This window comes from Ascaphus truei, chromosome 6 (assembly GCF_040206685.1).
Source record: "Ascaphus truei isolate aAscTru1 chromosome 6, aAscTru1.hap1, whole genome shotgun sequence".
NCBI lineage: Eukaryota > Metazoa > Chordata > Amphibia > Anura > Ascaphidae > Ascaphus > Ascaphus truei.
The window spans coordinates 60,026,531-60,048,205 of record NC_134488.1 but is presented as its reverse complement, the minus strand read 5'-3'; the positions used below and the strand labels follow the sequence as shown (position 1 = coordinate 60,048,205).

At 42.4% G+C, this 21,675-nt stretch overlaps 1 protein-coding gene across 1 annotated transcript in view; it reads right to left on the bottom strand.

The window, feature by feature from the left end:
• Positions 1 to 21,675, bottom strand: part of SIK2 (salt inducible kinase 2) — a 163,768-nt gene that overhangs the window by 108,296 nt on the left and 33,797 nt on the right. Inside the window, exons 2-3 of the mRNA XM_075604404.1 lie at positions 5,272 to 5,388; positions 1,920 to 1,983 (exon numbers count right to left, since the gene is read on the bottom strand). Of these exons, the coding sequence (XP_075460519.1) occupies positions 1,920 to 1,983; positions 5,272 to 5,388 (181 nt within the window). The remainder of the gene's footprint in view (positions 1 to 1,919; positions 1,984 to 5,271; positions 5,389 to 21,675) is intronic.

Below are 21,675 nucleotides of genomic sequence, written 5' to 3'. Positions count from 1 at the left end.
AAGATGAGTAGAGGCAATCCTTGTAAGTTTCACAGCAGAAATAGCCAGTTGTGCTAATATAACACACATTTTGGAATCTAGGAATGTGTGATATGTGCTCTGCATTTCTACTACAGAGACTTTGTTTCCGCAGAGAGGCAGGAAAAACAATCCCTATGCAAGTGACCCTATAGCTCCGTGCCCCGGTCACCCTATTAAAAGATATATATAGGACAACAGATGCACTACATTAAAAGACAGGGAAATTCAGGGGGTTCGGATTACACTGTGAACCAATGAGCATTTGCCTCATGTCCGGCAAAGCTCTTTCACTTGTTCAGGGGGATTAAAATGTGTGAAATACTAAATATCTAAAGATAGGACAGCGCTCATAATACTGTCATACTGACATCATAGCGAAACTTGGGAAGACGGGCACATACACTCAGAGAGACGCGCAAAGTCAGGCTTACATGTGAGGTTACCAGCACTACTGCGTTATTTTTCACAGCGATTTTAATGGGCCTCCTATAGTCAGCCACCACCAATGTTGCAGCTTCTATTGGCCTGAGGTTCGGTGGCCATTGTGTTTCCTCTGAAAGGAAATTTAAACCCAGCAGCTTCACCAGTATCTCTGAAAATAGCGAGTGCTCGCTCCGAGGGTCCATTTGGGTAATAGGTCTGTGTGAATCTGTTTCACACCCTTTGTCAGCAAAACGACTTAGTATAACACTTCAGCATAGTTTTAAACCCCCAAAAGAGGGAGATGCCACTCTTGTACTCACCATAACTTATCCTGCGTCTGGCTGCAGCCACTTCCAGCTTCACATTGCAGAGCCAGTATAACCAGCCTCACACCGATGAGACCCAAACACAAAACAAAACTCTGTTCTTCCTGTGGCTGGGGTTAGAACAGATAGTGACACGCACTTGGTCCTCTGGTTATTTGGTCGGGAAAGATTATGTAGCCCAAGTCCATTCACTCGCCGCAACCAGGCCTCGTCTCCCCGGTGTCTGCACAGATGCACAGGAGTGGTGCTGGGCATCTTCATGCATTCAACTGGCAACGAGCGCGTTTGGACACGGACTTTCAAAAGCTTTTAATTTTTACTGTACAGAGCACCAATCAACCCCAGCCGAAAGGTCGCCGTGTCTGGATGGGGACCCGCAGAGTTTTGTGGCGTTCTTACGCACCCATCGCACGGAGCGGTGTATTTTCTCTTTGAACTTTCCTCTTTTTCCGCGGGGAGTGGCGGCGGAGATGGGCAGATGGTCCTGGATTGCCCAAGTGCTGAAGACTACTCGAGACGGAGACGGACGGCCATTCGGCTGCAGTCAGACACTCGAGAGAGCGATTCTTTCGGCCCACGAGCACTTTTCACTAAAGAGCTTTTGCAGGCCTTCTCGCTGAAAGGACTTCCAGGAGGACGTTCGAAAGAAGATCCTCAAGATCGCACCGGAGCACAGATGTCACAACGTGGCACTGGGCGCTGTTCACAAGAGCACAAAGACTTAGGCTCCAGAAAAAAAGAAAAGCTGTCTGTGAGTAGGTTTATTGGCTCTGCACTTCTTTGACCCAGGCTGTGCTGAAAAGCGGTGTAATGCGGCAGGTAAGAAGCTTACAGGAGTCCATGTGAACATGGACAAGAAGCAAAAAGTGGCACACTGTGAGTGCTCATTTGCATGTATTTTCCCAGAATCCCTGGCTGCAGTGGAAGCATTCTATGCTAAGAGATAATGGGGAAAGGCAGGGTTGCAGACCTGTCCGAGACATGTGAATGTGCTCACACGTATTTTTATTTGCTTTAAAATCTGGTCTCACTTGAATACCATGTTTAAACGGGAACACATTTTAAACGGGCATGCAACAGCTCATTTACAAGGATATTACCATATCACAATGACCCTGAACTTATTTGTTTAATAACAAATTCACTTACCGAAAATCTCTCCATTTTTGGCATATTCTGTCACAAGATAAAGCATGTTTTTGGTTTCCATTACCTAGAAAAGGCAAATATATATAAAAAAAAATAAAAGTATTATTCAAGGTCAAAAGACCCAGGGCCAGACAAAGCAGAAATGTACAACCCAGGAGTGGCCAACTCCAGTCATCAAGGGCCACCAGCAGGTCTGCTTTTCAGGATATCTCTGCTTCAGCACAGGTGGCTCAATCAGTGGCTCAGTAGTTGACTGACCCACCAGTGCTGAAGCAGGGATATCCTGAAAACCTGACCTGTTGGGGGGTCTTGAGGATTGGAGTTGACTGAGCCACTGATTGAGCCACCTGTGCTGAAGCAGGGATATCCCCAATACCTGGCCTGTTCGTGGCCCTTGAGGACTGGCCCTGGCCACCCCTGGTATAGCCTCGGTATGCTAGTTAAAGCAGCAGATCCTCCCCGCAGGCCGCCATTTTTATTTACATGGGTAGGAAGTTTGAGAGTAACCGGACCATAAAAGCATTAATCTCAGCTCTGGGGACGCTCTGGTTAGCGCTGACACTCCTGGGCTTCCCTGCCACACACGGCCAACGGATGACACCAGGGCTTCCTATTGGCCTGCGTAACGAGTGAGATTTAAAGTGCCATCTTGTTTTCCCCTGAAGGGGATGGTATCGGCACTACCTTTTCAGGTATGTATCTCAGGGGGAGGAGGGGAAAGGGGGAGGGGGTCACAAAGCCGAAATAAAGGCGTTTTAACATTATAGGAGACACCCTGCTTCCCCCTTAGGTAAAATAAATAAATGAGTAGGGGGAGGGGGGGGGGGCTGCAGCTTTAAGCTGTTTAAGGTCTGAATTTTCCTAAACAATTATTGATATTTTAACTTTAATTGTATCCTTTTTTTTGTATTTACATGAACCAATGTGTCTTTCAGAGCAAGATTTCTGATTCAAAAGTTATTCACAATTGACTTTACACCTCTTTGGGGACTTAAAATGGCCACCAGAAGGAAACTGCTCAGTGACCAATGAAACATGCATTTCCTCCCAAATATTCTATATTGAAAGTAAACTTAATGAAATACCATTAAACAGATTACATCCTCGGATTTTATTTTTCTGTACAAGCTCAAATAGTTTGCGCTCAAATAGTTTGAGCACCCCTGCGATTAGATACTGCACTCACACAATAGATACTGCACTCACTGGACACTGCGCTCACACATTAGATACTGCACTCACTGAACATTGCGCTCGCTCATTAGATACTGTACTCACTGGGCCCTGCATTCACTCATTAGATACTGCACTCACTGGGCCCTGCATTCACTCATTAGATACTACACTCACTGGGTCCTGCTCTCTCACAATAGATACTGCACTAACTGGACACTGCACTCACTCATTAGATACTGCACTCACTGGGCACAACACTCACTTATTAGATACAGCACTCACTGGGCACCACGCTCACACATTAGATATTGCACTCACACAGATACTGAACTCAGTGCACACTGCGCTCACTCAGATACTGTTCTCACTGGGCCCTGAGTTCACACAATACATACTGCACTCACTGGACCCTGAGCTCACACATTAGATACTGCACTCACTATGCACTGCGCTCACACATTAGATACTGCACTCACTGGGCACTGCTCTCTCACAATAGATACTGCACTCACTGGGCACTGCTCTCTCAATAGATACTGCACTCACTGGGCACTGCTCTCTCAATAGATACTGCACTCACTGGGCACTGTGCTCACTCATTAGATAATGCACTCACTGCACCCTGTGCAGTGTGCTTATTCCTTTAAATCTGTGTATGTGTATATATATATATACATATATATCAGTTTGGGTGTGTGTATGTATATATACATGTGTGTGTGTGTGTGTGTGTGTGTGTATATATATATATATATATACATATGTATATGTATATATGTATATATATATACATAAACACACACATATATACACACACACACACATATATACACACACACACACATGCTCACTTATTGGATGGCGGGTTTCTTAGAAGGCATCACTCATCAGTAGCCATTGATCATGGCATGAAGGTTCCTCTATCATGTTCTGCTCATGTTGGAACATTCAACGCTTATTTAAACTTCATGGTAGATCTGTCTCATACGCCATCACATGCTGACTCATTCTCTCATCGAGTTTGAACTGAGACCTGTTCCGTCCTTAGGTAACCTTAGTGTCCCAGACATGAAAGCTGTACTCAAATCAGCAGTAACTAGTTATCATTAAATAAGGTACAAAAAGTGTCTCAGAACAGTATAAAGATGTGCTTAATATTTCTTTTCCCACTCCTTAGCAGCCAGTAACAAATTGTGTTGCAAGCACTTGTGTTTGCACAAAAGGATTAAACTTTTGCTAGTGTCGGAGACAAACACACACATACAGTACACACACACACTCTCTCTCTCTCTCTCTCTCTCTCTCTCTCTCTCTCTCTCTCTCTCTCTCTCTCTCTCTCTCTCTCTCGCTCTCTCACATCCTTCCTTGCAAAACAAAAATTAGTGGATTAAAATGATTAGCGAGCACACATTATATATATATAAATATGTGCGCGCTAAATTTTTTGTTTTGCATGTAAAGATGTGTGTTTGTGTGTGTGCACGTATATATATATATATATATATATATATATATATATATATATATATATACAAACACTAATCATTTTAATCAGCTAGCGCATATGTGTGTGTGTGTGTGTGTGTGTGTGTGTATATATATATATATATATATATATATATATATATATATATATATATATATATATATATATGTGTGAAAAAGGCGACAGAAAACCTCCACCGTTAGCATATAGCCAATAAAGAATATCACTTGTGAGCACATATACAGTATATATACATATAGAGAGGTGCACACATTTACACAAGAACACATAAATACACAGGCCTAGGCGTGCTTATATAGTGTTATATTCTGTTGAGATTGTAATACTGTGCTTATTGCCATTCTAGGTGCTACATCTCAGTTTATATCTTTCTTTCATTTATACTTTAAAATAAAACCAAACAAAGCTCAAACATGAATACATACACAAGCTACACATACATATACACACTGTCATTTCTACACATACAAACGCAGGCACAGACATAGTCTAAATAACAAGATGCTTATGCACGCACACGCGCACACGCACACACACACACAGGCATATACTGGTCACAAAGCCAGCGGTGGTTCCCAGGTGCTGCTACTTAGCATAGGACAGAAAGCAATCCCCGTGAGTGTCCCTACATGTCACTGGGAAGCCGGCAGGCCTGTGATCGCAGCACACCTGGTAGAGCTTGATAATGTGGGGATGATCCAGCATCTTCATTATCTGCACCTCTCGGTAGATCTTCTCCAAATTCACCGCATCCAGCTGAGATTTGTCGATAATCTTTATTGCCACCTACAGTATGTGAAGACAGACAGATAGGGTCAGTAAGGCCAACGGTCGTGGTGTGGATGTAACAGCACACCTGGAATACCACTTTTGATGTATAAATACTACTTTTTTTTTACAGTACACTTCCTAAATAGATTTTGTTTTTAGAATGACTAGATTTCACTTTGTTTTTTAAATATAGAAATATGAATTTTTCGGAAACACAATCCAGAACTTTGCATCAATGCCAGGCAGCTGTCTGGCCATTTTAAATTCCCTGGTGCTTTAAAGCATTATTCTACGCTGCTTATACAAGCCTGTGGGTTCGATTACCTGTCCCCACCGGATATGGACACTGCTGATCTCTTTCAGAAATATACGCCTTCAAATAACAAGCAGCTATCTGAAACACACCCACCTTCTCCCTCCGAATAGATTGCAAGCTCCTTGGGACAGGGTCCTCCTCACCCATTATACCAATACATGGTAATGTTTCATATTTTATTCTTATAGTCTTTCCTATTGTACTGCGCTGTGGAATAGTTGATGCTCTATAAATAAATTATGTATACAATATGTGTGTGTATAGATACACATACATACAGGCATACCCCACATTAACGTACGCAATGGGTCCAGAACGTATGTAAAGCGAAACAGTACTTAAAGTGAAGTAGCCCCTTTTTCCCCACTTATTGATGCATGTACTGCAATCGTCATACAGTATACGTGCAGAACTGATGTAAATAACGCATGTGTAACAGGCTCTATAGTCTCCCTGCTTGCGCACAGCTTCGCTACAGGTAGGGAGCCGGTATTGCTGTTCAGGACGTGCTGACAGGCGCATGCGTGAGCTGCTATTTGCCTATTGGGCGATATGTCCTTACTCACGAGTGTACTTAAAGTGAGTGTCCTTAAACCCAGTATAGGTTCCAATTGTATTTATATACAGTATACTGTAGGTTCCAAGGTGAACCGAAACGGCTATTTCTCCCAATAAAGCTTTATGAATTTTCTACAGCGTATAACATACATGCATACTGTATATACATACAGTTAGGTCCGGAAATAATTGGACACTGACAAAATTTTCATAATTTTGGCTCTGTACGCCACCACAATGGATTTGAAATGAAACAACCGAGATGCAATAGAAGTGCAGACTTTCAGCTTTAATTCAAGGGGTTGACCAAAAATATTGTATGAAACGTTTAAGAATTGCAACCATTTTCATACACAGTCCCCTTATTTCAGGGGCTCAAATGTAAATGGACAAATTAACACAATCATACATAAAATGTTCATTTTTAATACTTTGTCGAGAATCCTTTGCAGCCAATGACTGCTTGAAGTCTGGAACACATGGATATCCCCAAACGCTGGGTTTCCTCCTGTGTGATGCTTTGCCAGGACTTTACTGCAGCTGTCTTCAGTTGTTGTTTGTTCGTGGGTCTTTCTGTCTTAAGTTTTGTCTTCAGCAAGTGAAATGCATGCTCGATCGGGTTGAGATCAGGTGATTGACACAGCCATTGCAGAATATTCCACTTCTTTGCCTTAAAAACACTCCTGGGTTGCTTTCGCATCTGTAAAGTGAAGCACCGTCCAATCAACTTTGCTGAATTTGGCTGAATCTGAGCAGACAATATATCCCTATACACTTCAGAACTCATCCGACTGCTTCTGTCTTCTGTCACATCAACAATAAACACTAGTGACCCAGTGCCATTGTAAGCCATGCCATCACACTGCCTCCACTGTGTTTTACAGATTATGTGGTATACTTCGGATCATGAGCCGTTCCAAGCCTTCTCCATACTTTTTTCTTCCCATCATTCTGGTACAGGTTGATCTTAGTTTCATCTGTCCAAAGAATGCTGTTCCAGAACTGGGCTGGCTTTTTTAGATATTGTTTGACAAAGTCTAATCTGGCCTTTCTATTCTTGAGGCTTATGAATGGTTTGCACCTTGTGGTTAAACCTCTGTATTTGCTCTCATGAAGTCTTCTCTTTATGGTAGACTTGGATAATGATATGCCTACCTCCTGGAGAGTGTTCTTCACTTGGCTGGATGTTGGGAAGGGGTTTTTCTTTATCATGGAAAGGATCCTACGATCATCCACCACTGTTGTCTTCCGTGGACGTCCAGGCCTTTTTGTGTTACAGAGCTCACCAGTGCGTTCTTTTTTTTCCTCAGAATATAACAAACTGTTGATTTGGCCGCTCCTAATATTCCTGCTATCTCTCTCTCTCTGATGGATTTTCTTTTTTTTTTTTTGCAGCCTAAGTATGCCCTGTTTCACTTGCATTGAGAGCTCCTTTAACCGCATGTTGTGGGTTCACAGCACCAGCTTCCAAATGCGAAGGCCACACCTGGAATCAACTCCAGACCTTTTACCTACTTAATTAATGATGGAATAGCCCACACCTGTCCATGAAACAGCTTTTGAGTCAATTGTCTAATTACTTTTGGTCCCTTGAAAAAGAGGGGGCTACATATTAAAGAGATGTAATTCCTAAATCCTTCCTCCAATTTGGATGTGAATACCCTCAAATTAAAGCTGATAGACTGCACTTTAAGCCCATATTCATTATTTAACTGTAACTTGAATTTATTTTGGTACACAGCCGAAATAACAAAACTTGTTTCAGTGTCCAATTATTTCCGGACCTAACTGTACATAGAGACATATATATACGCACACATTTATACATAACAAATCTCTCTTCTGAATATAGGTTGATGGATAAGTTAGGTATATAGATATAGAAAGAATGATAGACAAATAGGAACATATTTGGAGACCACCAAAAAAGTCACTGGGGACCCCTGTAGTCCAGGGACAGCAATTTGAGATCCCCCAACATAGACTATTTTCCAGTATCTCTGTGTAAGGGCTGTTATACAGAGCATGCGGCCGTGCGTGCCTATGCGAACGCGCGTGCCGCATGCTTTCCATAAATATAGTGAGAGGGGCAGTATACTGGGAAGGTACAGTGTTTGTATGTGTGTGTATGTGTGTGTGTGTGTATGTGTGTGTGTATGTGTGTGTGTATGTATTCATGCATGTGTAATTTATTATTTATTAAAAAAAAAAACAATTGGTAAAAATAAAATATTTATTAAGTTTGTGCAGACTCACAAATACACACACACACACACACACACACACACACACACACACACACACACACACACACACACACACACACACACACACACACACACACACACACACACACACACAAACACAAACACATTTAGGGCCGGTCGCGGCACAAAAAGATTATTTTCCCCGTCTTCCCCGCTCCCCGCCGGCTCCCCTCTCCCTGCCGTGCGCGCGCGCGGCCCTCCTATAGAAGGGCTGACTCACGTCAGCCAACTAAAATTCCGCGCGTGCGCACGGCGTAGCACGCACCCGGCACTATAGAACGTGCCTAATGTCCTGCAGGGCTCGGTGGCAATATGAGCTTACTAATCATGAACAGCCTGTGAATCCTCTCCTACTGTAGCTGTGTGTGAGCCTACGCTCCTAAGCACATTCACACCATGAATAATGTCGCGGACATTTCATGGCTCTAGCCATTTCTCCGAATTATATTCATCTCCTCTGAGGCCCTGTGACAGCTGGCAGGGGAGCAAAGGGGATTGAGAGGGAGCCTGATTTACTCCCTCACCCCGCAGGACACCTCCAGGACAAGCTTTCCTCCCCCTTCCCAGCAAGTGATTTTCTGCGATTAAGCCCTTTTGCTGACAGAAGGAGAGTAACTGGCGAATAATACAGGGAATATTTGGAAATTGCTTTGCACTCAATTAGTATGATAAATGAATACATAGATATACATACACACATCTATATGGACATATATGTATACACACACACAAAGATATAGATAGACACACAGTATGTGCATAAACATATATATATATATATATCTATATATATATATATATACATATATACATATATACATACATATATACATATATATACACATATAGATACATGAATATGATTATGTGAAAACATTTATACAGGCACACACCGTGTACACATACAATATATATATATATGTAGCCATGCATGTAAAATGGTCTGCAGTTGTCTCCCCTGCTGGCAGTAAACCTGGTAGGTTACAGGGATGCCAGTAGTAATCATGGAGGTTTGCCCTCACACCATGGTGAGGTGCCCTATGTATGGATGGGAGTGGCTACATGCTCTGAGTCCACAGTTAGTGACATCAGAGCTGTGACAGTTCCTGAAGTGTATAAGGCACAGCACTGCCCAAAGTTTGTGTTGTGTTGAAGGAATAAGTCTGTGTTGAGACTTGGGAAAGGGAGGGCCCACTAGTGCAGTAACTAGTGGCACATTTCTACATAAATTAGCGTCAAGTCTGACAAGGCCACACTGTGTCCAGGGACTTGGCACATGGGTGATCTCCCTGCGGGGAGAGGGGATCCCACTCCATTGGGAGGGCGTACCTTTTCAAGGGACAGTACGGCGAGATGTGCAGCTGTGCTGTTCGCTGCAAGGGGGCAGTTTGCTACTTCAACAATAAAGATGCCCTGTTCAAAGACAACCCCACTGTGTGAGTGTGAAGTTACTCTCCAGTGGCAGTCACCACCAAGAAGAAGTTCCTCATCAGGACCCTCTCCCTGCGGACGCATAGATCCTGATGAGGTGGAGGCTCTGCACGTGATATAGGTAGGACTCGCACACACTACCTCAGCTGCCTGTCTGGAGTGACAATCCCCTAATACCATCATGCGGGAGACTCAGGAGTCCTGTTGCCTACAGGTGCACCACCAGACACGACCATGTAATGGGGGCTGGTTAGAACACACGGGCCAATATGAGATTGGGTGGGTCAAGCTAGAGGGAATACCCGTTACATATACATATACATATATATACACACATATATATACACACACACACAGTATAATGTCAGACCTATGTGTGCTTCTTGGACATAATTATTATATATATATATGAATGTATGCTTATATTTCTGTGTCTGTACACACACTATATGTATTTATATATACAAGCACACGCACGCACACACACGCACACACGCACACACGCACACACGCACACACGCACACACGCACACATATTTATATACAGAACAGTTGATGAGTATTGCTCAGGGTCTTGGTTGTCGGAGGACATCGCTGTATAACAGGCGTGAAAGAATGAAGGGTAATTACAGCACTGCAGCAACACGCCATAAATTCCAGATACTTTCTGATCCATACCAGAGAAGCCAAACAAAACGTCACATTATGTTTAGCTTTCTTTCCCCTTTAATCCCAGTCAATAGCTCTCATTGTTCATGCAAATCGAGAGAAAAACAAATCCTTAAACGCAATAAGGTAAACAACAGATTGACTATCCTTCGGAAATACTGAGTATTAAATAATATTCCATGCCAAGTTTGTTTTCTCTCTTAGACCCCTCTTCAACTATCCTGCGATGGAAAAGATTGTAGTCCCATTCATTTGAATGACGCTGACCTATTCTCCAGCCCTGGGAAGACATATTGCAGTGTATTGAATGGGGGCTTAGAGAGGTGCAATCCTGGATGAGCTTTCAATGCATCTAATCTCTAGAGCGGCGTTATTAAGTACAAGGCATGCCAAAGACCCTATTAATGTACCAGGTAAATCATGATACAAATGCTCGTTTTCTAAGGATTGATCGGGAGACCACTACAAGTGAGCAGTTGGCCCGATCGAAATGGAAGTGGAGTCCCGCACATGACTGCAAATGCCATAGGTCTGGTGGTGATGGACCTCCGGCATGGAAGAGGTTAAAGGTGAAAATAAAATCAGAATTAACTCTGAGTTAAACACATCATATGAAAGAGCAAGTCCCACCCTACATTATTTCCAAAAGAAACTTACAATTCACTGATTTATAAACAATCTTAATTTGAAGGATGGCCGCTGTATCTGGGTTGCTATTTCCTCTTCCAGAATTCCCGGCTTGTCTCATGCTTACTGCTTATTGGCAATTTCTGCCAAGTGAGGGCAGTGACCCCACCAACCTGGTGTTAAAGCTCCTCTGATTCTGTCTGCAATGTTCTATCCAAGGCAGTAGAGATGTTCAGAGGGACAAGCTTTTACCAGATGCAATAAAATGAAATCAACGCACACAAACACATTCCATTCATCCTTCCATTCACCCATCTTATCAGTCCTCTCTAGCCATCCTTCCGCCCTATTTATCCAGCCTCCCATCCTCTCTACCTCTCCATCCTTTTTGAGACTAGAAAAGTGGATTTCCCAAAACAAACTGTTTTTAAACACTGACAAGACTGTAACAATGGTATTTGGGACCAAGACTAAATTTTTAAAGCTTCCAGCGACTGAGCTCCTGATTAGAACCAACGCTAACACCACCCTAACCCCTGTCACTAGTTTTAAATACCTGGGCTTATGGTTTGACTCCCACTTAACATTCGGAATGCACATTGATACCCTGACAACCAAGACCTATACCAAACTAGGTGTACTTTACAGGAACAAATCCTCCCTAAGTCTCCTGGTCAGAAAGCGTATCGCACAGCAGATGCTAATGCCAATTATTGACTATGGAGACATAGTATATGGCTCGGCACCTCAAACCCACCTTACCAAACGTGACACCCTCTACAATTCAATTTGTCGTTTTGTTCTCCAATGCAACTACAACACACACATCACTGCAAAATGCTCAAAGAACTAGATTGGTCATCACTAGAGTCTAGGCGCAAAGTTCACCTTTCCTGTCTTGCCTTTAAATTCTTTATGGGCAAGCTACCCAGCTATCTGAACAAGCTCCTCACCCCTACCACATGCAGCACCTATCACCTGAGATCAGACTCCAAAAGACTGTTCATGGTCCCAAGGCTCAACAAAGTATCCGGACGTTCCTCCTTCTCTTACCGTGCACCCCAAAACTGGAACAACCTACCAGAGACTCTCACATACACCACCAGTTTAAGTTCTTTCAAATCTAAGGCTGTCTCACATTTTAATCTGGTCTGTAACTGTTTCATACGCCCATAATATATATTTTCTTTAACTGTGCATGCAATGTCTTGTATATAATGTATACCCTGTTCATTTAAGTAACTGTATTTGTAACCATATATTATTTGTCTTAACTCTGTGCCCAGGACATACTTGAAAACGAGAGGTAACTCTCAATGTATTACTTCCTGGTAAAATATTTTATAAATAAATAAATCCATCCTCTCTACCTCCATCCTCTCTATACCCATCCCTCCATCCTCTCTATACCCATCCCTCCATCCTCTCTATACCGTCCCTCCATCCTCTCTACCCATCCATCCTTTCTCTCTATCCATCCATCAATCCATCCTCTCTATCCCTCCATCCATCCTCTCTATCCACAAAGAAATAAAAACGGCAACTTTAACTCTTTCAATGGCAGAATGGTGGATAAAATCCTCATAACTATAGCCGAGTGACTCTAAGACCAAGTCATTCCATTTCCTAAAAGCAGTCACCTTGTGCCAATAACCAGCAGCAGCGTGTTGCCTAAATACGTCCTATGTTGTTGTAAAAATCAAGCCTGCTTCCTCCAGTACATAAAACTCCTGGCAGTGCATTCACAGCTAGGCTGTGTCTCAATGGCTTGGTTTCCAGTCTGTAGCAGAGCCGGCCTTGCGTTCATTACATTCCAACTCTCTGTCCTCCTTCTGCCGCTTCCAAAAGTATATGGACAGGCAGCCAACAGCGGGAGGAAAGGCCTTGTGGTTAAATAATCAGGGTTAATAAATAATAATAAAACAAACAACATGGCTTTGTTTAGACTTGCTTTGGCTTATTCATGTTGGTTTTGACAGGCTCGCTTCTGGCTCAAATCTATACTCCTATTGACCTTAGGAACTAGAGAACATTGCATATCCACAGTATAATATCAGTAAACTAGAAGGCAGTAATAATACTAATAATACCGAATATGCAAAGAGCATGTCTAGTACTACATAACTGCATAGTATAGATATTCATATTTGTATATACAAAAATGTTTGAAATATAGATTATACAAATATGTATATACCTACACATGTATACTATACATACACATTGCATATCAATATAATAAGAATGTATAACTTATATGGCACTGACAATGTGCACAGCACTGTACATAGAACTTTGCAGGCACAATGAGCCCCTGATCTGGCAAGTTTTCAATCTAATTTGGCTGTTTCAGGTACAGGGAAATAAAGTGACTTGCCCAAGGTCACAAGAAAAGCTTGCACACAGGCCATGACATTACCATTGAGCTACTTCTGTATATGTATGTATGTATGTATGTATGTATGTATGTATGTATATCCTACCTGATATGTCATAGTTCAGTTTCACCTCCTTAATTAAAATGTTAGCAGTCGAATCAGTCTCAATCTCTCTCTGTCACTCAGACAGACTGTCTCTCTCTGTCTCTACACACACCAATTTCTGTGTGTATTCATATATACACATCTAACTAGCTGTCCTTGTATGTCTGCATGCATACACATAAATACTTTGTGACAAAAAGACATATCTATGGAGTTTAGCAACTGATTATTTCGCTTTCTGCAAACTGAGAAACAGAACAGTCTGATGCTAATATCTCATGGTTGGGAAAATGCTACGACTTCCTATGACCTCAGTGTCACAGGGTTGGAACAGAAGAAACAAAGTGGAACCAAGCCTTGCATCATCCACGCCAACACATGACTAACATGGAAAATGTGTTCCTGTATATTTGTAGGGACAGATCTGAAACATCACTCAATCACCGAGATGCGTCAAGTTCCAATGTAGGGGTATCGTGCCCGATCAAGGGCTGAACTGCCATTGAAGTTAACGCCCGATGGAGGTACAACACCCCCGCATCGGAGCGTGACGAATATGCCCCGATGTGTCTCGCTGAATATGTTTTCAGAAAGGTAAAACAGAATACATATAAAATGGGTATTCAGCGACGTTAGTACCCTGGCAGGGAATGGATTAAAGGTGAATATAGCACCACAAAATTAACTTTTAGCAAAACACATCACATTAAAAACAATTTGCTATTACAAGTAGGAGCCCTATTTAAAAAAATATCATAATCTGCATATTTATGAACAATTTTAAATATTGCCGCTGTATTAAGGAGACTATATGGTTGCCATTTCATGTCCCAGAATCCCCTGCTTATTTCTTCACTGTAGCATCAGACTGGAATTAGAACATGTGCGGAGTTTCCTGGCCATGCTGTTCTATCCCAGACTGTCTCCCCCTGAGCGAGGTCCAAAGAAGGGAAGCCAAAGAAACTGTTCAAATTCTTTACAAAACATTATTTTCTGCACGGCTAAGTGAGATTACACCTGTAAAACATGCTTTTTCTCTGCCAAATGTGCCTTAGTACACAGACCCCAGTATGATACATATAAAACATATTTAAACAAGCTTAAGTATACTTAGATTGCCAGATCACTTCGCAAACCCTGTTTGCTCAATTTATCAAAGTATCCAACTGCAAAACATATATATATATATATATATATATTTGTTTTTGTTTTTTTTGCACCAGTTTTGCCCTGGCTGCTGTATGGGAAGCACTGTATGCCATGTGCTCACAAGTGATATATGCAGCTAATAAATGATTAGGCTGCAAAACAGCACGTCATATATTATCCTTAGATACATTTGGTGCGATTCTTATATACTGTAGATGTACAGCAAAATAAAAATACCACTTGTGAGCACATTCGCACGTCTCCGACAGCTCTGCAGCCCTGCTTATCCCCATTATTTCCCAGCATTCACTGCTTCCGCTGCAGCCAGGGATTCTGGGTAATGACATGCAAGTGAGCGCAATGTGTCACCTTTTATACAGATGTAGTAAGACTCGCTGTCCTCGGCGTCACGGCCAAAGAAGCAAACATTCATGGCGCCGGAGAGCGTGTCTGATCCCCGCAGCGTTAATCCTCTGGAGCCACGACCAGCGTGACTGGCAGCGGCACTGGAGACCGTAAGGTTAGCTACCTCTGTATATCGGATTTGCCTCAGTATTACAGCCGGGAGACTTTATTATGTCCCATTATAAAGCATTAGTAAGAGCACACCTTGAATATGGAGTACAATTTTGGGCACCACTCCTTAGAAAAGACATTATGGAACTAGGGAGAGTGCAGAGAAGACCCACCAAATGAATAAGGGGGATGGAGAATCTGAATTACGAGGAGAGGCTAGCTAAATTAGATTTACATTAGAAAAGAGGCATAAAAGAGGGGACCTGATAACTATATACAAATATATTCAGGGGGCAATACAAGGAGCTTACAAACTAACTATTCATCCCAATGGAAGAACAAACAACACAGGGTCACCCTTTAAGGTTGGAGGAAAGGAGATTTCACCAGAAACAAAGGAAAGGGTTCTTTACAGTAAGGGCATTTAAAATGTGGAATTCATTACCCATGGAGATTGTGATGGCAGATACAATAGATATGTTCAAAAAAAAGTAGGACAGTTTTAGAAAGGAAAGGTATACAGGGATATACCAAATAAGTGAACATGGGAAGGATGTTGATCCAGAGAGAAATCTGATTGCCAATATTGGAGTCAGGAAGGAATTTATTTTTCCCCTTATGATATATCATTAGATGATATGTCACTGGGGGGTTTTGTTTGCATTCCTCTGGATCAATATACTATACAAATATCAGTATAAGTACAAATATAGAATGTAGCATAGGTTGAACTTGATGGACATATGTCTTTTTTCAACCCCATCTACTATGTAACTTTGATACATATAGTAGACCCTGCTGTGTCATCCGATGTTTAATGCTTCTTGAATTTGAAGTGAGGCGGAAAAGTTTCTCTGGCAAAACTAAAAAAAAAAAAAAAAATAGGGCACGATGCTGTTTGGCTACTCTTGGCTACAAGGAGATTTCTTTTTATTTGTTGGGGGACTTGATTTAAAAAAAAAAAAAAAAAAAAAAGGATTCCTTTTTTTTTTTTTAAATAAATAGAGGATTAGTCAAAATGCCGTGCCTCTATGAGGCAGGCCATAGTACGCATGCCGAGAAGCACCGGCGCTCGCGATCCATGAGGAGACAAATACATTTGTTTCTGTCGCACGATGGCCGGGTCACATGAGCGGTTCACCCAATGAGAGCGAACCAGCTCTGCGACGTCACGGCCTACGTCTACCCCTAGGCCACAAATCTCTGCAGCTACAAGCGCTCGTGACGCCACCGAGCACGGTCGCGCACGCCAACCATGGACGCAGCCCAAGACAATTCATTTGAATTGCTGGGAAGGGGCCGTATTTACAAAGCTGTGCTGGACGCGGTCTTGTGGCGTAGCACTGCTTGGTAAATATGGCCTATTTTACTTTGGGTGCGGACCCCAAACTATGGCCATACCGTTTTAACATACAAGCCCAAAAGCGAATGAGTTCAGATGAGCTTTCTATTTTGCCATTCGCCATTAAACTTTCAAAATTAGCGAGCAAAAAAAATAATCCATTAATCCGATTTCTTTCGAACTTGCAAAAGCAGCAAAAGTTGTCTCAAACGTAGTGAATCGCATGGGTGTCTACGGGGATCATTGCGCCTTGTTGAATTTTCCACCAGCTATGAAATATCCAAATTTGCCACCTTCATGAAGTTAAGTAAAGGTTTTAATCATCTCATTCTAAACCAAAGAATGCCTCAAAAATGATAATTTGTTAAGAGTATTGTTGGTGAAATGTATAATTATATTTGCAACAAAAACATACAATTACATCATGAACTCTCTGAATGATAATACTGTAATTGCTCGTGCAGTTGTATGCCAGATTTGAGACGAAATTAGGAATTAAACTGCACATTGTAATCAGTTTTCTTGGAAAGGTGGTGCTTAGTTAGAGATGTGTGTATTTTTCGCCAAAGTTCGAATTCACTGTAAAAAGGCAAATTTCGGAACTTTTTTCGGAAATAAAAAAAAATCAAAAGTTTTTGCAAAGTGATTCGGATCTCAGTAAGTTTGCTAATCTCTAATAGTTCTTGATAACCGGATGCGATATCTCTTCAATTGCATCATACAAATAAAGGTGCCTCCCAGAACAAAATGTCTTGAAACACTTCTGCACAAAATTAAGGGCCTCCTTTTCTTTCTCTCTATATCTTCACTCTTTCTGTACCCAATTGTCCTTACGCGCTCCTCCCCTGCACCTCACTGTCCCCCCCTCTGTCTTGTCCGCGCCTCCACTGTCCATCTCTTAAACCCTACGCCCCTCTTTATTACCCCTGTGCCTCTCTCTCTCTCTCGGTCTTCCTTTGGCGGACCCATTGGTGCGGTCAACGTTTTGTTACCGTTGCTGGGCTTGAAACGGACACCTGTCCGTGAGACAAGGGACCCGATAAATTGACAGTCCCGGCGGTCCGAATGTCCTTTGCACTCAGATTCTGTGGGCATCCCCGGCACTGAAAGGGTTAACACCTTGGGGTGACATTTGTGCGGTTGAGGAGTAGGAGAGAGAACATTACAAGAGAAGCTATTCAGACATGACGGTGCTGATGCCAAAAGCATTGAAGACCTTGTTCAAGAACACTTAATCCATGTAATAATATGACCTCTTCCATTTAATGCGCTGACTTAGCAAATTACCTGCAGCTTATTTTGGAGAGGAACAATGCATTGTCTTTGCTGTGGATAAATATTTGACCATAAAAGTAAAAAGCCAGGTGCATGGAACAAGTATTAATTCAACAGACTACGTCTATCCCTGATGACCTGCCTTGTCTATTCGCATATTTATCTACAGGGTTGACGAGACATTTCTTTAAGAGTTCATGAGTCAGGTGGCTTTTGTGGTTTTGTAGTGTCATTCATGGCTCCAGACCAGAGGTGGCCAACTCCAGTCCTCAAGGGCCACCAATAGGTTTTCAGGATATCCCTGCTTCAGCACAGGTGGCTCAATCAGTGGCTCAGTTGAAAACTGAATCCCCTGTGCTGAAGCAGGGATATCCTGAAAACCAGACCTGTTGGTGGCCCTTGAGGACTGGAGTTGACCAGCCCTGCTCTAGACCTATCAGACAGGCTGCGATGTGTAAAAATGTATTTCTGCCTTCTGCAACAGCACAAAATGTTTCTTCTTTCTCCAGTTCATTCCTACCAGCATATGAAAAGAAAACAAACAAAAAATACTTTATTCACACTTTATCCCTTTCACTTAAACATTTGCCTCAAAGTCCTAACTGCAGCATCTTTATGGCTGCCCACAGGTACGGCCCAACCATCCATTTCTTTGCTCTCCACTATTCATAACTCATGAGCATATAGACCAGTGACAGCCAAGTGTCACCATGTTGGCAGGTTTTCAGAGCAACGCACACGTATGTATGTATGTCTTTATTTATATAGCGCCATTAGTGTACATAGCGCTTCACATTAGTAATACACGTGACAATCACGTGACATACACAAACAGTCTAGTGGTAAGAGTTAGATAAGTGGTTTAATTGATGGTTCATTGAAGAAATCTTGAAAACCTGGCCTGTTGGTAGATTTCGAGAATTGAACTTGGGGATGGACCCCTGATCTAGGAGGGACCCCCCGATGGCTGGGAAGCACAAAGTGCATAGCACATATATTTCATGCAGCGAGCAGACTAGAAACTATCCTTCCATTTTCTGTCCCTCTAATTCAATGTAACTCCTTTTATACCGTATGGGGACTAGGAAGTGCTGGCCTTGGAGCTCATCTGATGTTGTCTCACTGCTTAGCTTGAAGCTAATCTGAGGTTGGGACCCACCAGTTTGCCAAAATATATGCCAGGTGGACACAATATGACCCAATGGTCCCAACTCGCTCCAGCAGCCAATACAAAGCAGCGGTATTATTGTAGGATGGCTTTCTGTTTGTGATCCCGGTGGCCATATAGTTCCCGAGACTTTTTCCACCTGTACTTGACTTGTACAACAAAATAGTCTCTGGGTCAGCCTTGCTCTAGCAGCCAATAGGAAGCAAGGTCATCTATTGGTGACCCCGCGGGCACATAAAACTACATATACTTTGGTTACTGGGGGGTGGCCAGACACTAGTGGACCATGAACCGGCTCCAGGAGCCGTCCCATGACAGGTGACGTATAATTTAAAAAAAAACACGGGAATTACTACAAGCGTCTTACATTTAATGCAAATCGTTAACCACAGGAGATTAGGCCAAGTCAGACGCACATAAAAAGATTTTGCCAATCTCTATTTCAGCAGCTCAAGTGCTTAACCTCAAGGAGTTATGGTTAAGGACATGATAATACTGTATGATTTTGCAATGCATTTTAAATGCATTTGAAAAAAAATGTACACATGTATTTACAATAGAAAAGGGCAATTACATTATCAATTGTCTAAAAGACAACATTGTAGCTGGAAATGTGATTTCAGATAAAGTATAGTAGTAATTAGGAATTAAATAGTAGTTTTTAAACAGACTTGATGGGATGTTAATGAACTTTGTTAATGATAAATGAATATGGTCCGTCAGCAATTGGATCATGTGAATACCGAGGCTGACATTTCTACATCTCGTTAGAATATGTGCAATTGGTAACCGGGTGTCCTATAACCAGGCACCCCAATCACTAGCTAATGCCGTGAAGCAAAATGACTGACGCGTTAAGAACGCTTCTTGAAATATCGTTTGTTTCGTTACGTAGCCTGGTCCCAACAAGCAAAGGCTTTGTGTAGCCTTATAATTGGGTTGATATGCGAGGCATATTAAAAAAAATCTTGCCTATTTACATGGGCCCATTCATCTCAGCTCTGGGGTCCCCCTGCTTCCCGAGGTACAGACCTCCAGAAGCCGTTCCGGATCGCTAGCTGGGCACACGTAATGTCCAGCAGCCCCACTGAAAGCTATGATGTCATCTGGTGCGGCTTCCTATTGGTCCAGGTGACGCGGGAGCTTTAAACTTTGAAGAGCACCCGATTCGGAGATAAGTATCTCGGTAAGCACGGGGTCCCGAGAGCTGAAATTAATAGGGGTCAGCTCCGGGGACCCCTGCTTCAATCCGATGTTAAAAAAAAAATAATAATAAAGAATTTGCCCACTTGAATTGCTCCTTTGAGAGAAAACAATTCAGCAGTAACTAAGGTTATGTTACAAAGTCATACTGGGTAATAATGTTTTTGCAACATTATTTCTCTACAACGGGAAACTACTGGAGTATTTCACAATGAAGCGTGTGATTAGGATGAAAAATTGAAAGTAAGAGCAATTTGTAACATATATTTCTTTCCGGCTAAAGGTTTTATCCAGGAGGCTTTGCATGAATCATCATAAATGACATGTTCTGCAGTTCAAGAGGCATATCCACCCAAAATCCACTTTGAGCCAAACACACCATATGAAAGTGTTTAATTACACGTGCTACCTTATTTTTTTGCAGCCATTTGCGCTCCCAGAATCCCTTTCTGATCACGCCTTCACTGTTAATTGGCAATTGGCTCTCCGTCTCAAGTGAGGACGAACTTAGGCCTCATCTGACGATCTGCCATGTTGTTGTATCCCAGATTTGTGTCAGATGCACTGCATGAAAAGCGATTAGCAACTTTGTTACAACGTATGAAAGCAACAAAAAATTGTACCCTGGAAAGAAGGAGTGCAACTTGTCAAGGTGTAAAAGATCAGCCACTTGATCACCTAAACCTCCAGAAGTTAACCCGTCTGGATTCATTATTAAACCTACAGTAGTTTAAGGTGGCTATATGTCTTTAGTAAGGGGCCAACAAGCTTTAGCACTGGGGTGGTCAACAGGTCAGATTTTCAGGATTCCCCTGCTTCAGCACAGGTGGCTCAATCAGTGGCTCAGTCAAAGACTGCACCACCTGTGCTGAAGCAGGGGTATCCTGAAAACCTGACCTGTTGGTGGCCCATGAGGATTGGAGTTGCCTACCCCTGCTTAGCAGTTTCTGGCCTTCTTACTCCCATTAAAGTTGGATTCTCTCCTCTAGTCCCAGCAGAATCCAATCCTCTGGCATCCTTCCTGACATTTTCAGTGACCATGCAATAGTGTACTGTGTAAGGAAAATTAAAACGCCTCATTCAAGCCCTAAAGTTCTCCTCACTAGAACAGTTTCTGGATGACCTTACCAACTGCCCATGGCACAGAATCGATTTAATTCCCGACCCTGATTCTGCGCTCGACTATTTCCAATCCGAGTTCTTAAAACTCTGCGATACCCATGCTCCACTACGCAAAATAAGGGTACGGGGGGCCCATCTTCCATGGGTTACAACTGACCTTATTGCACTCTACCAGC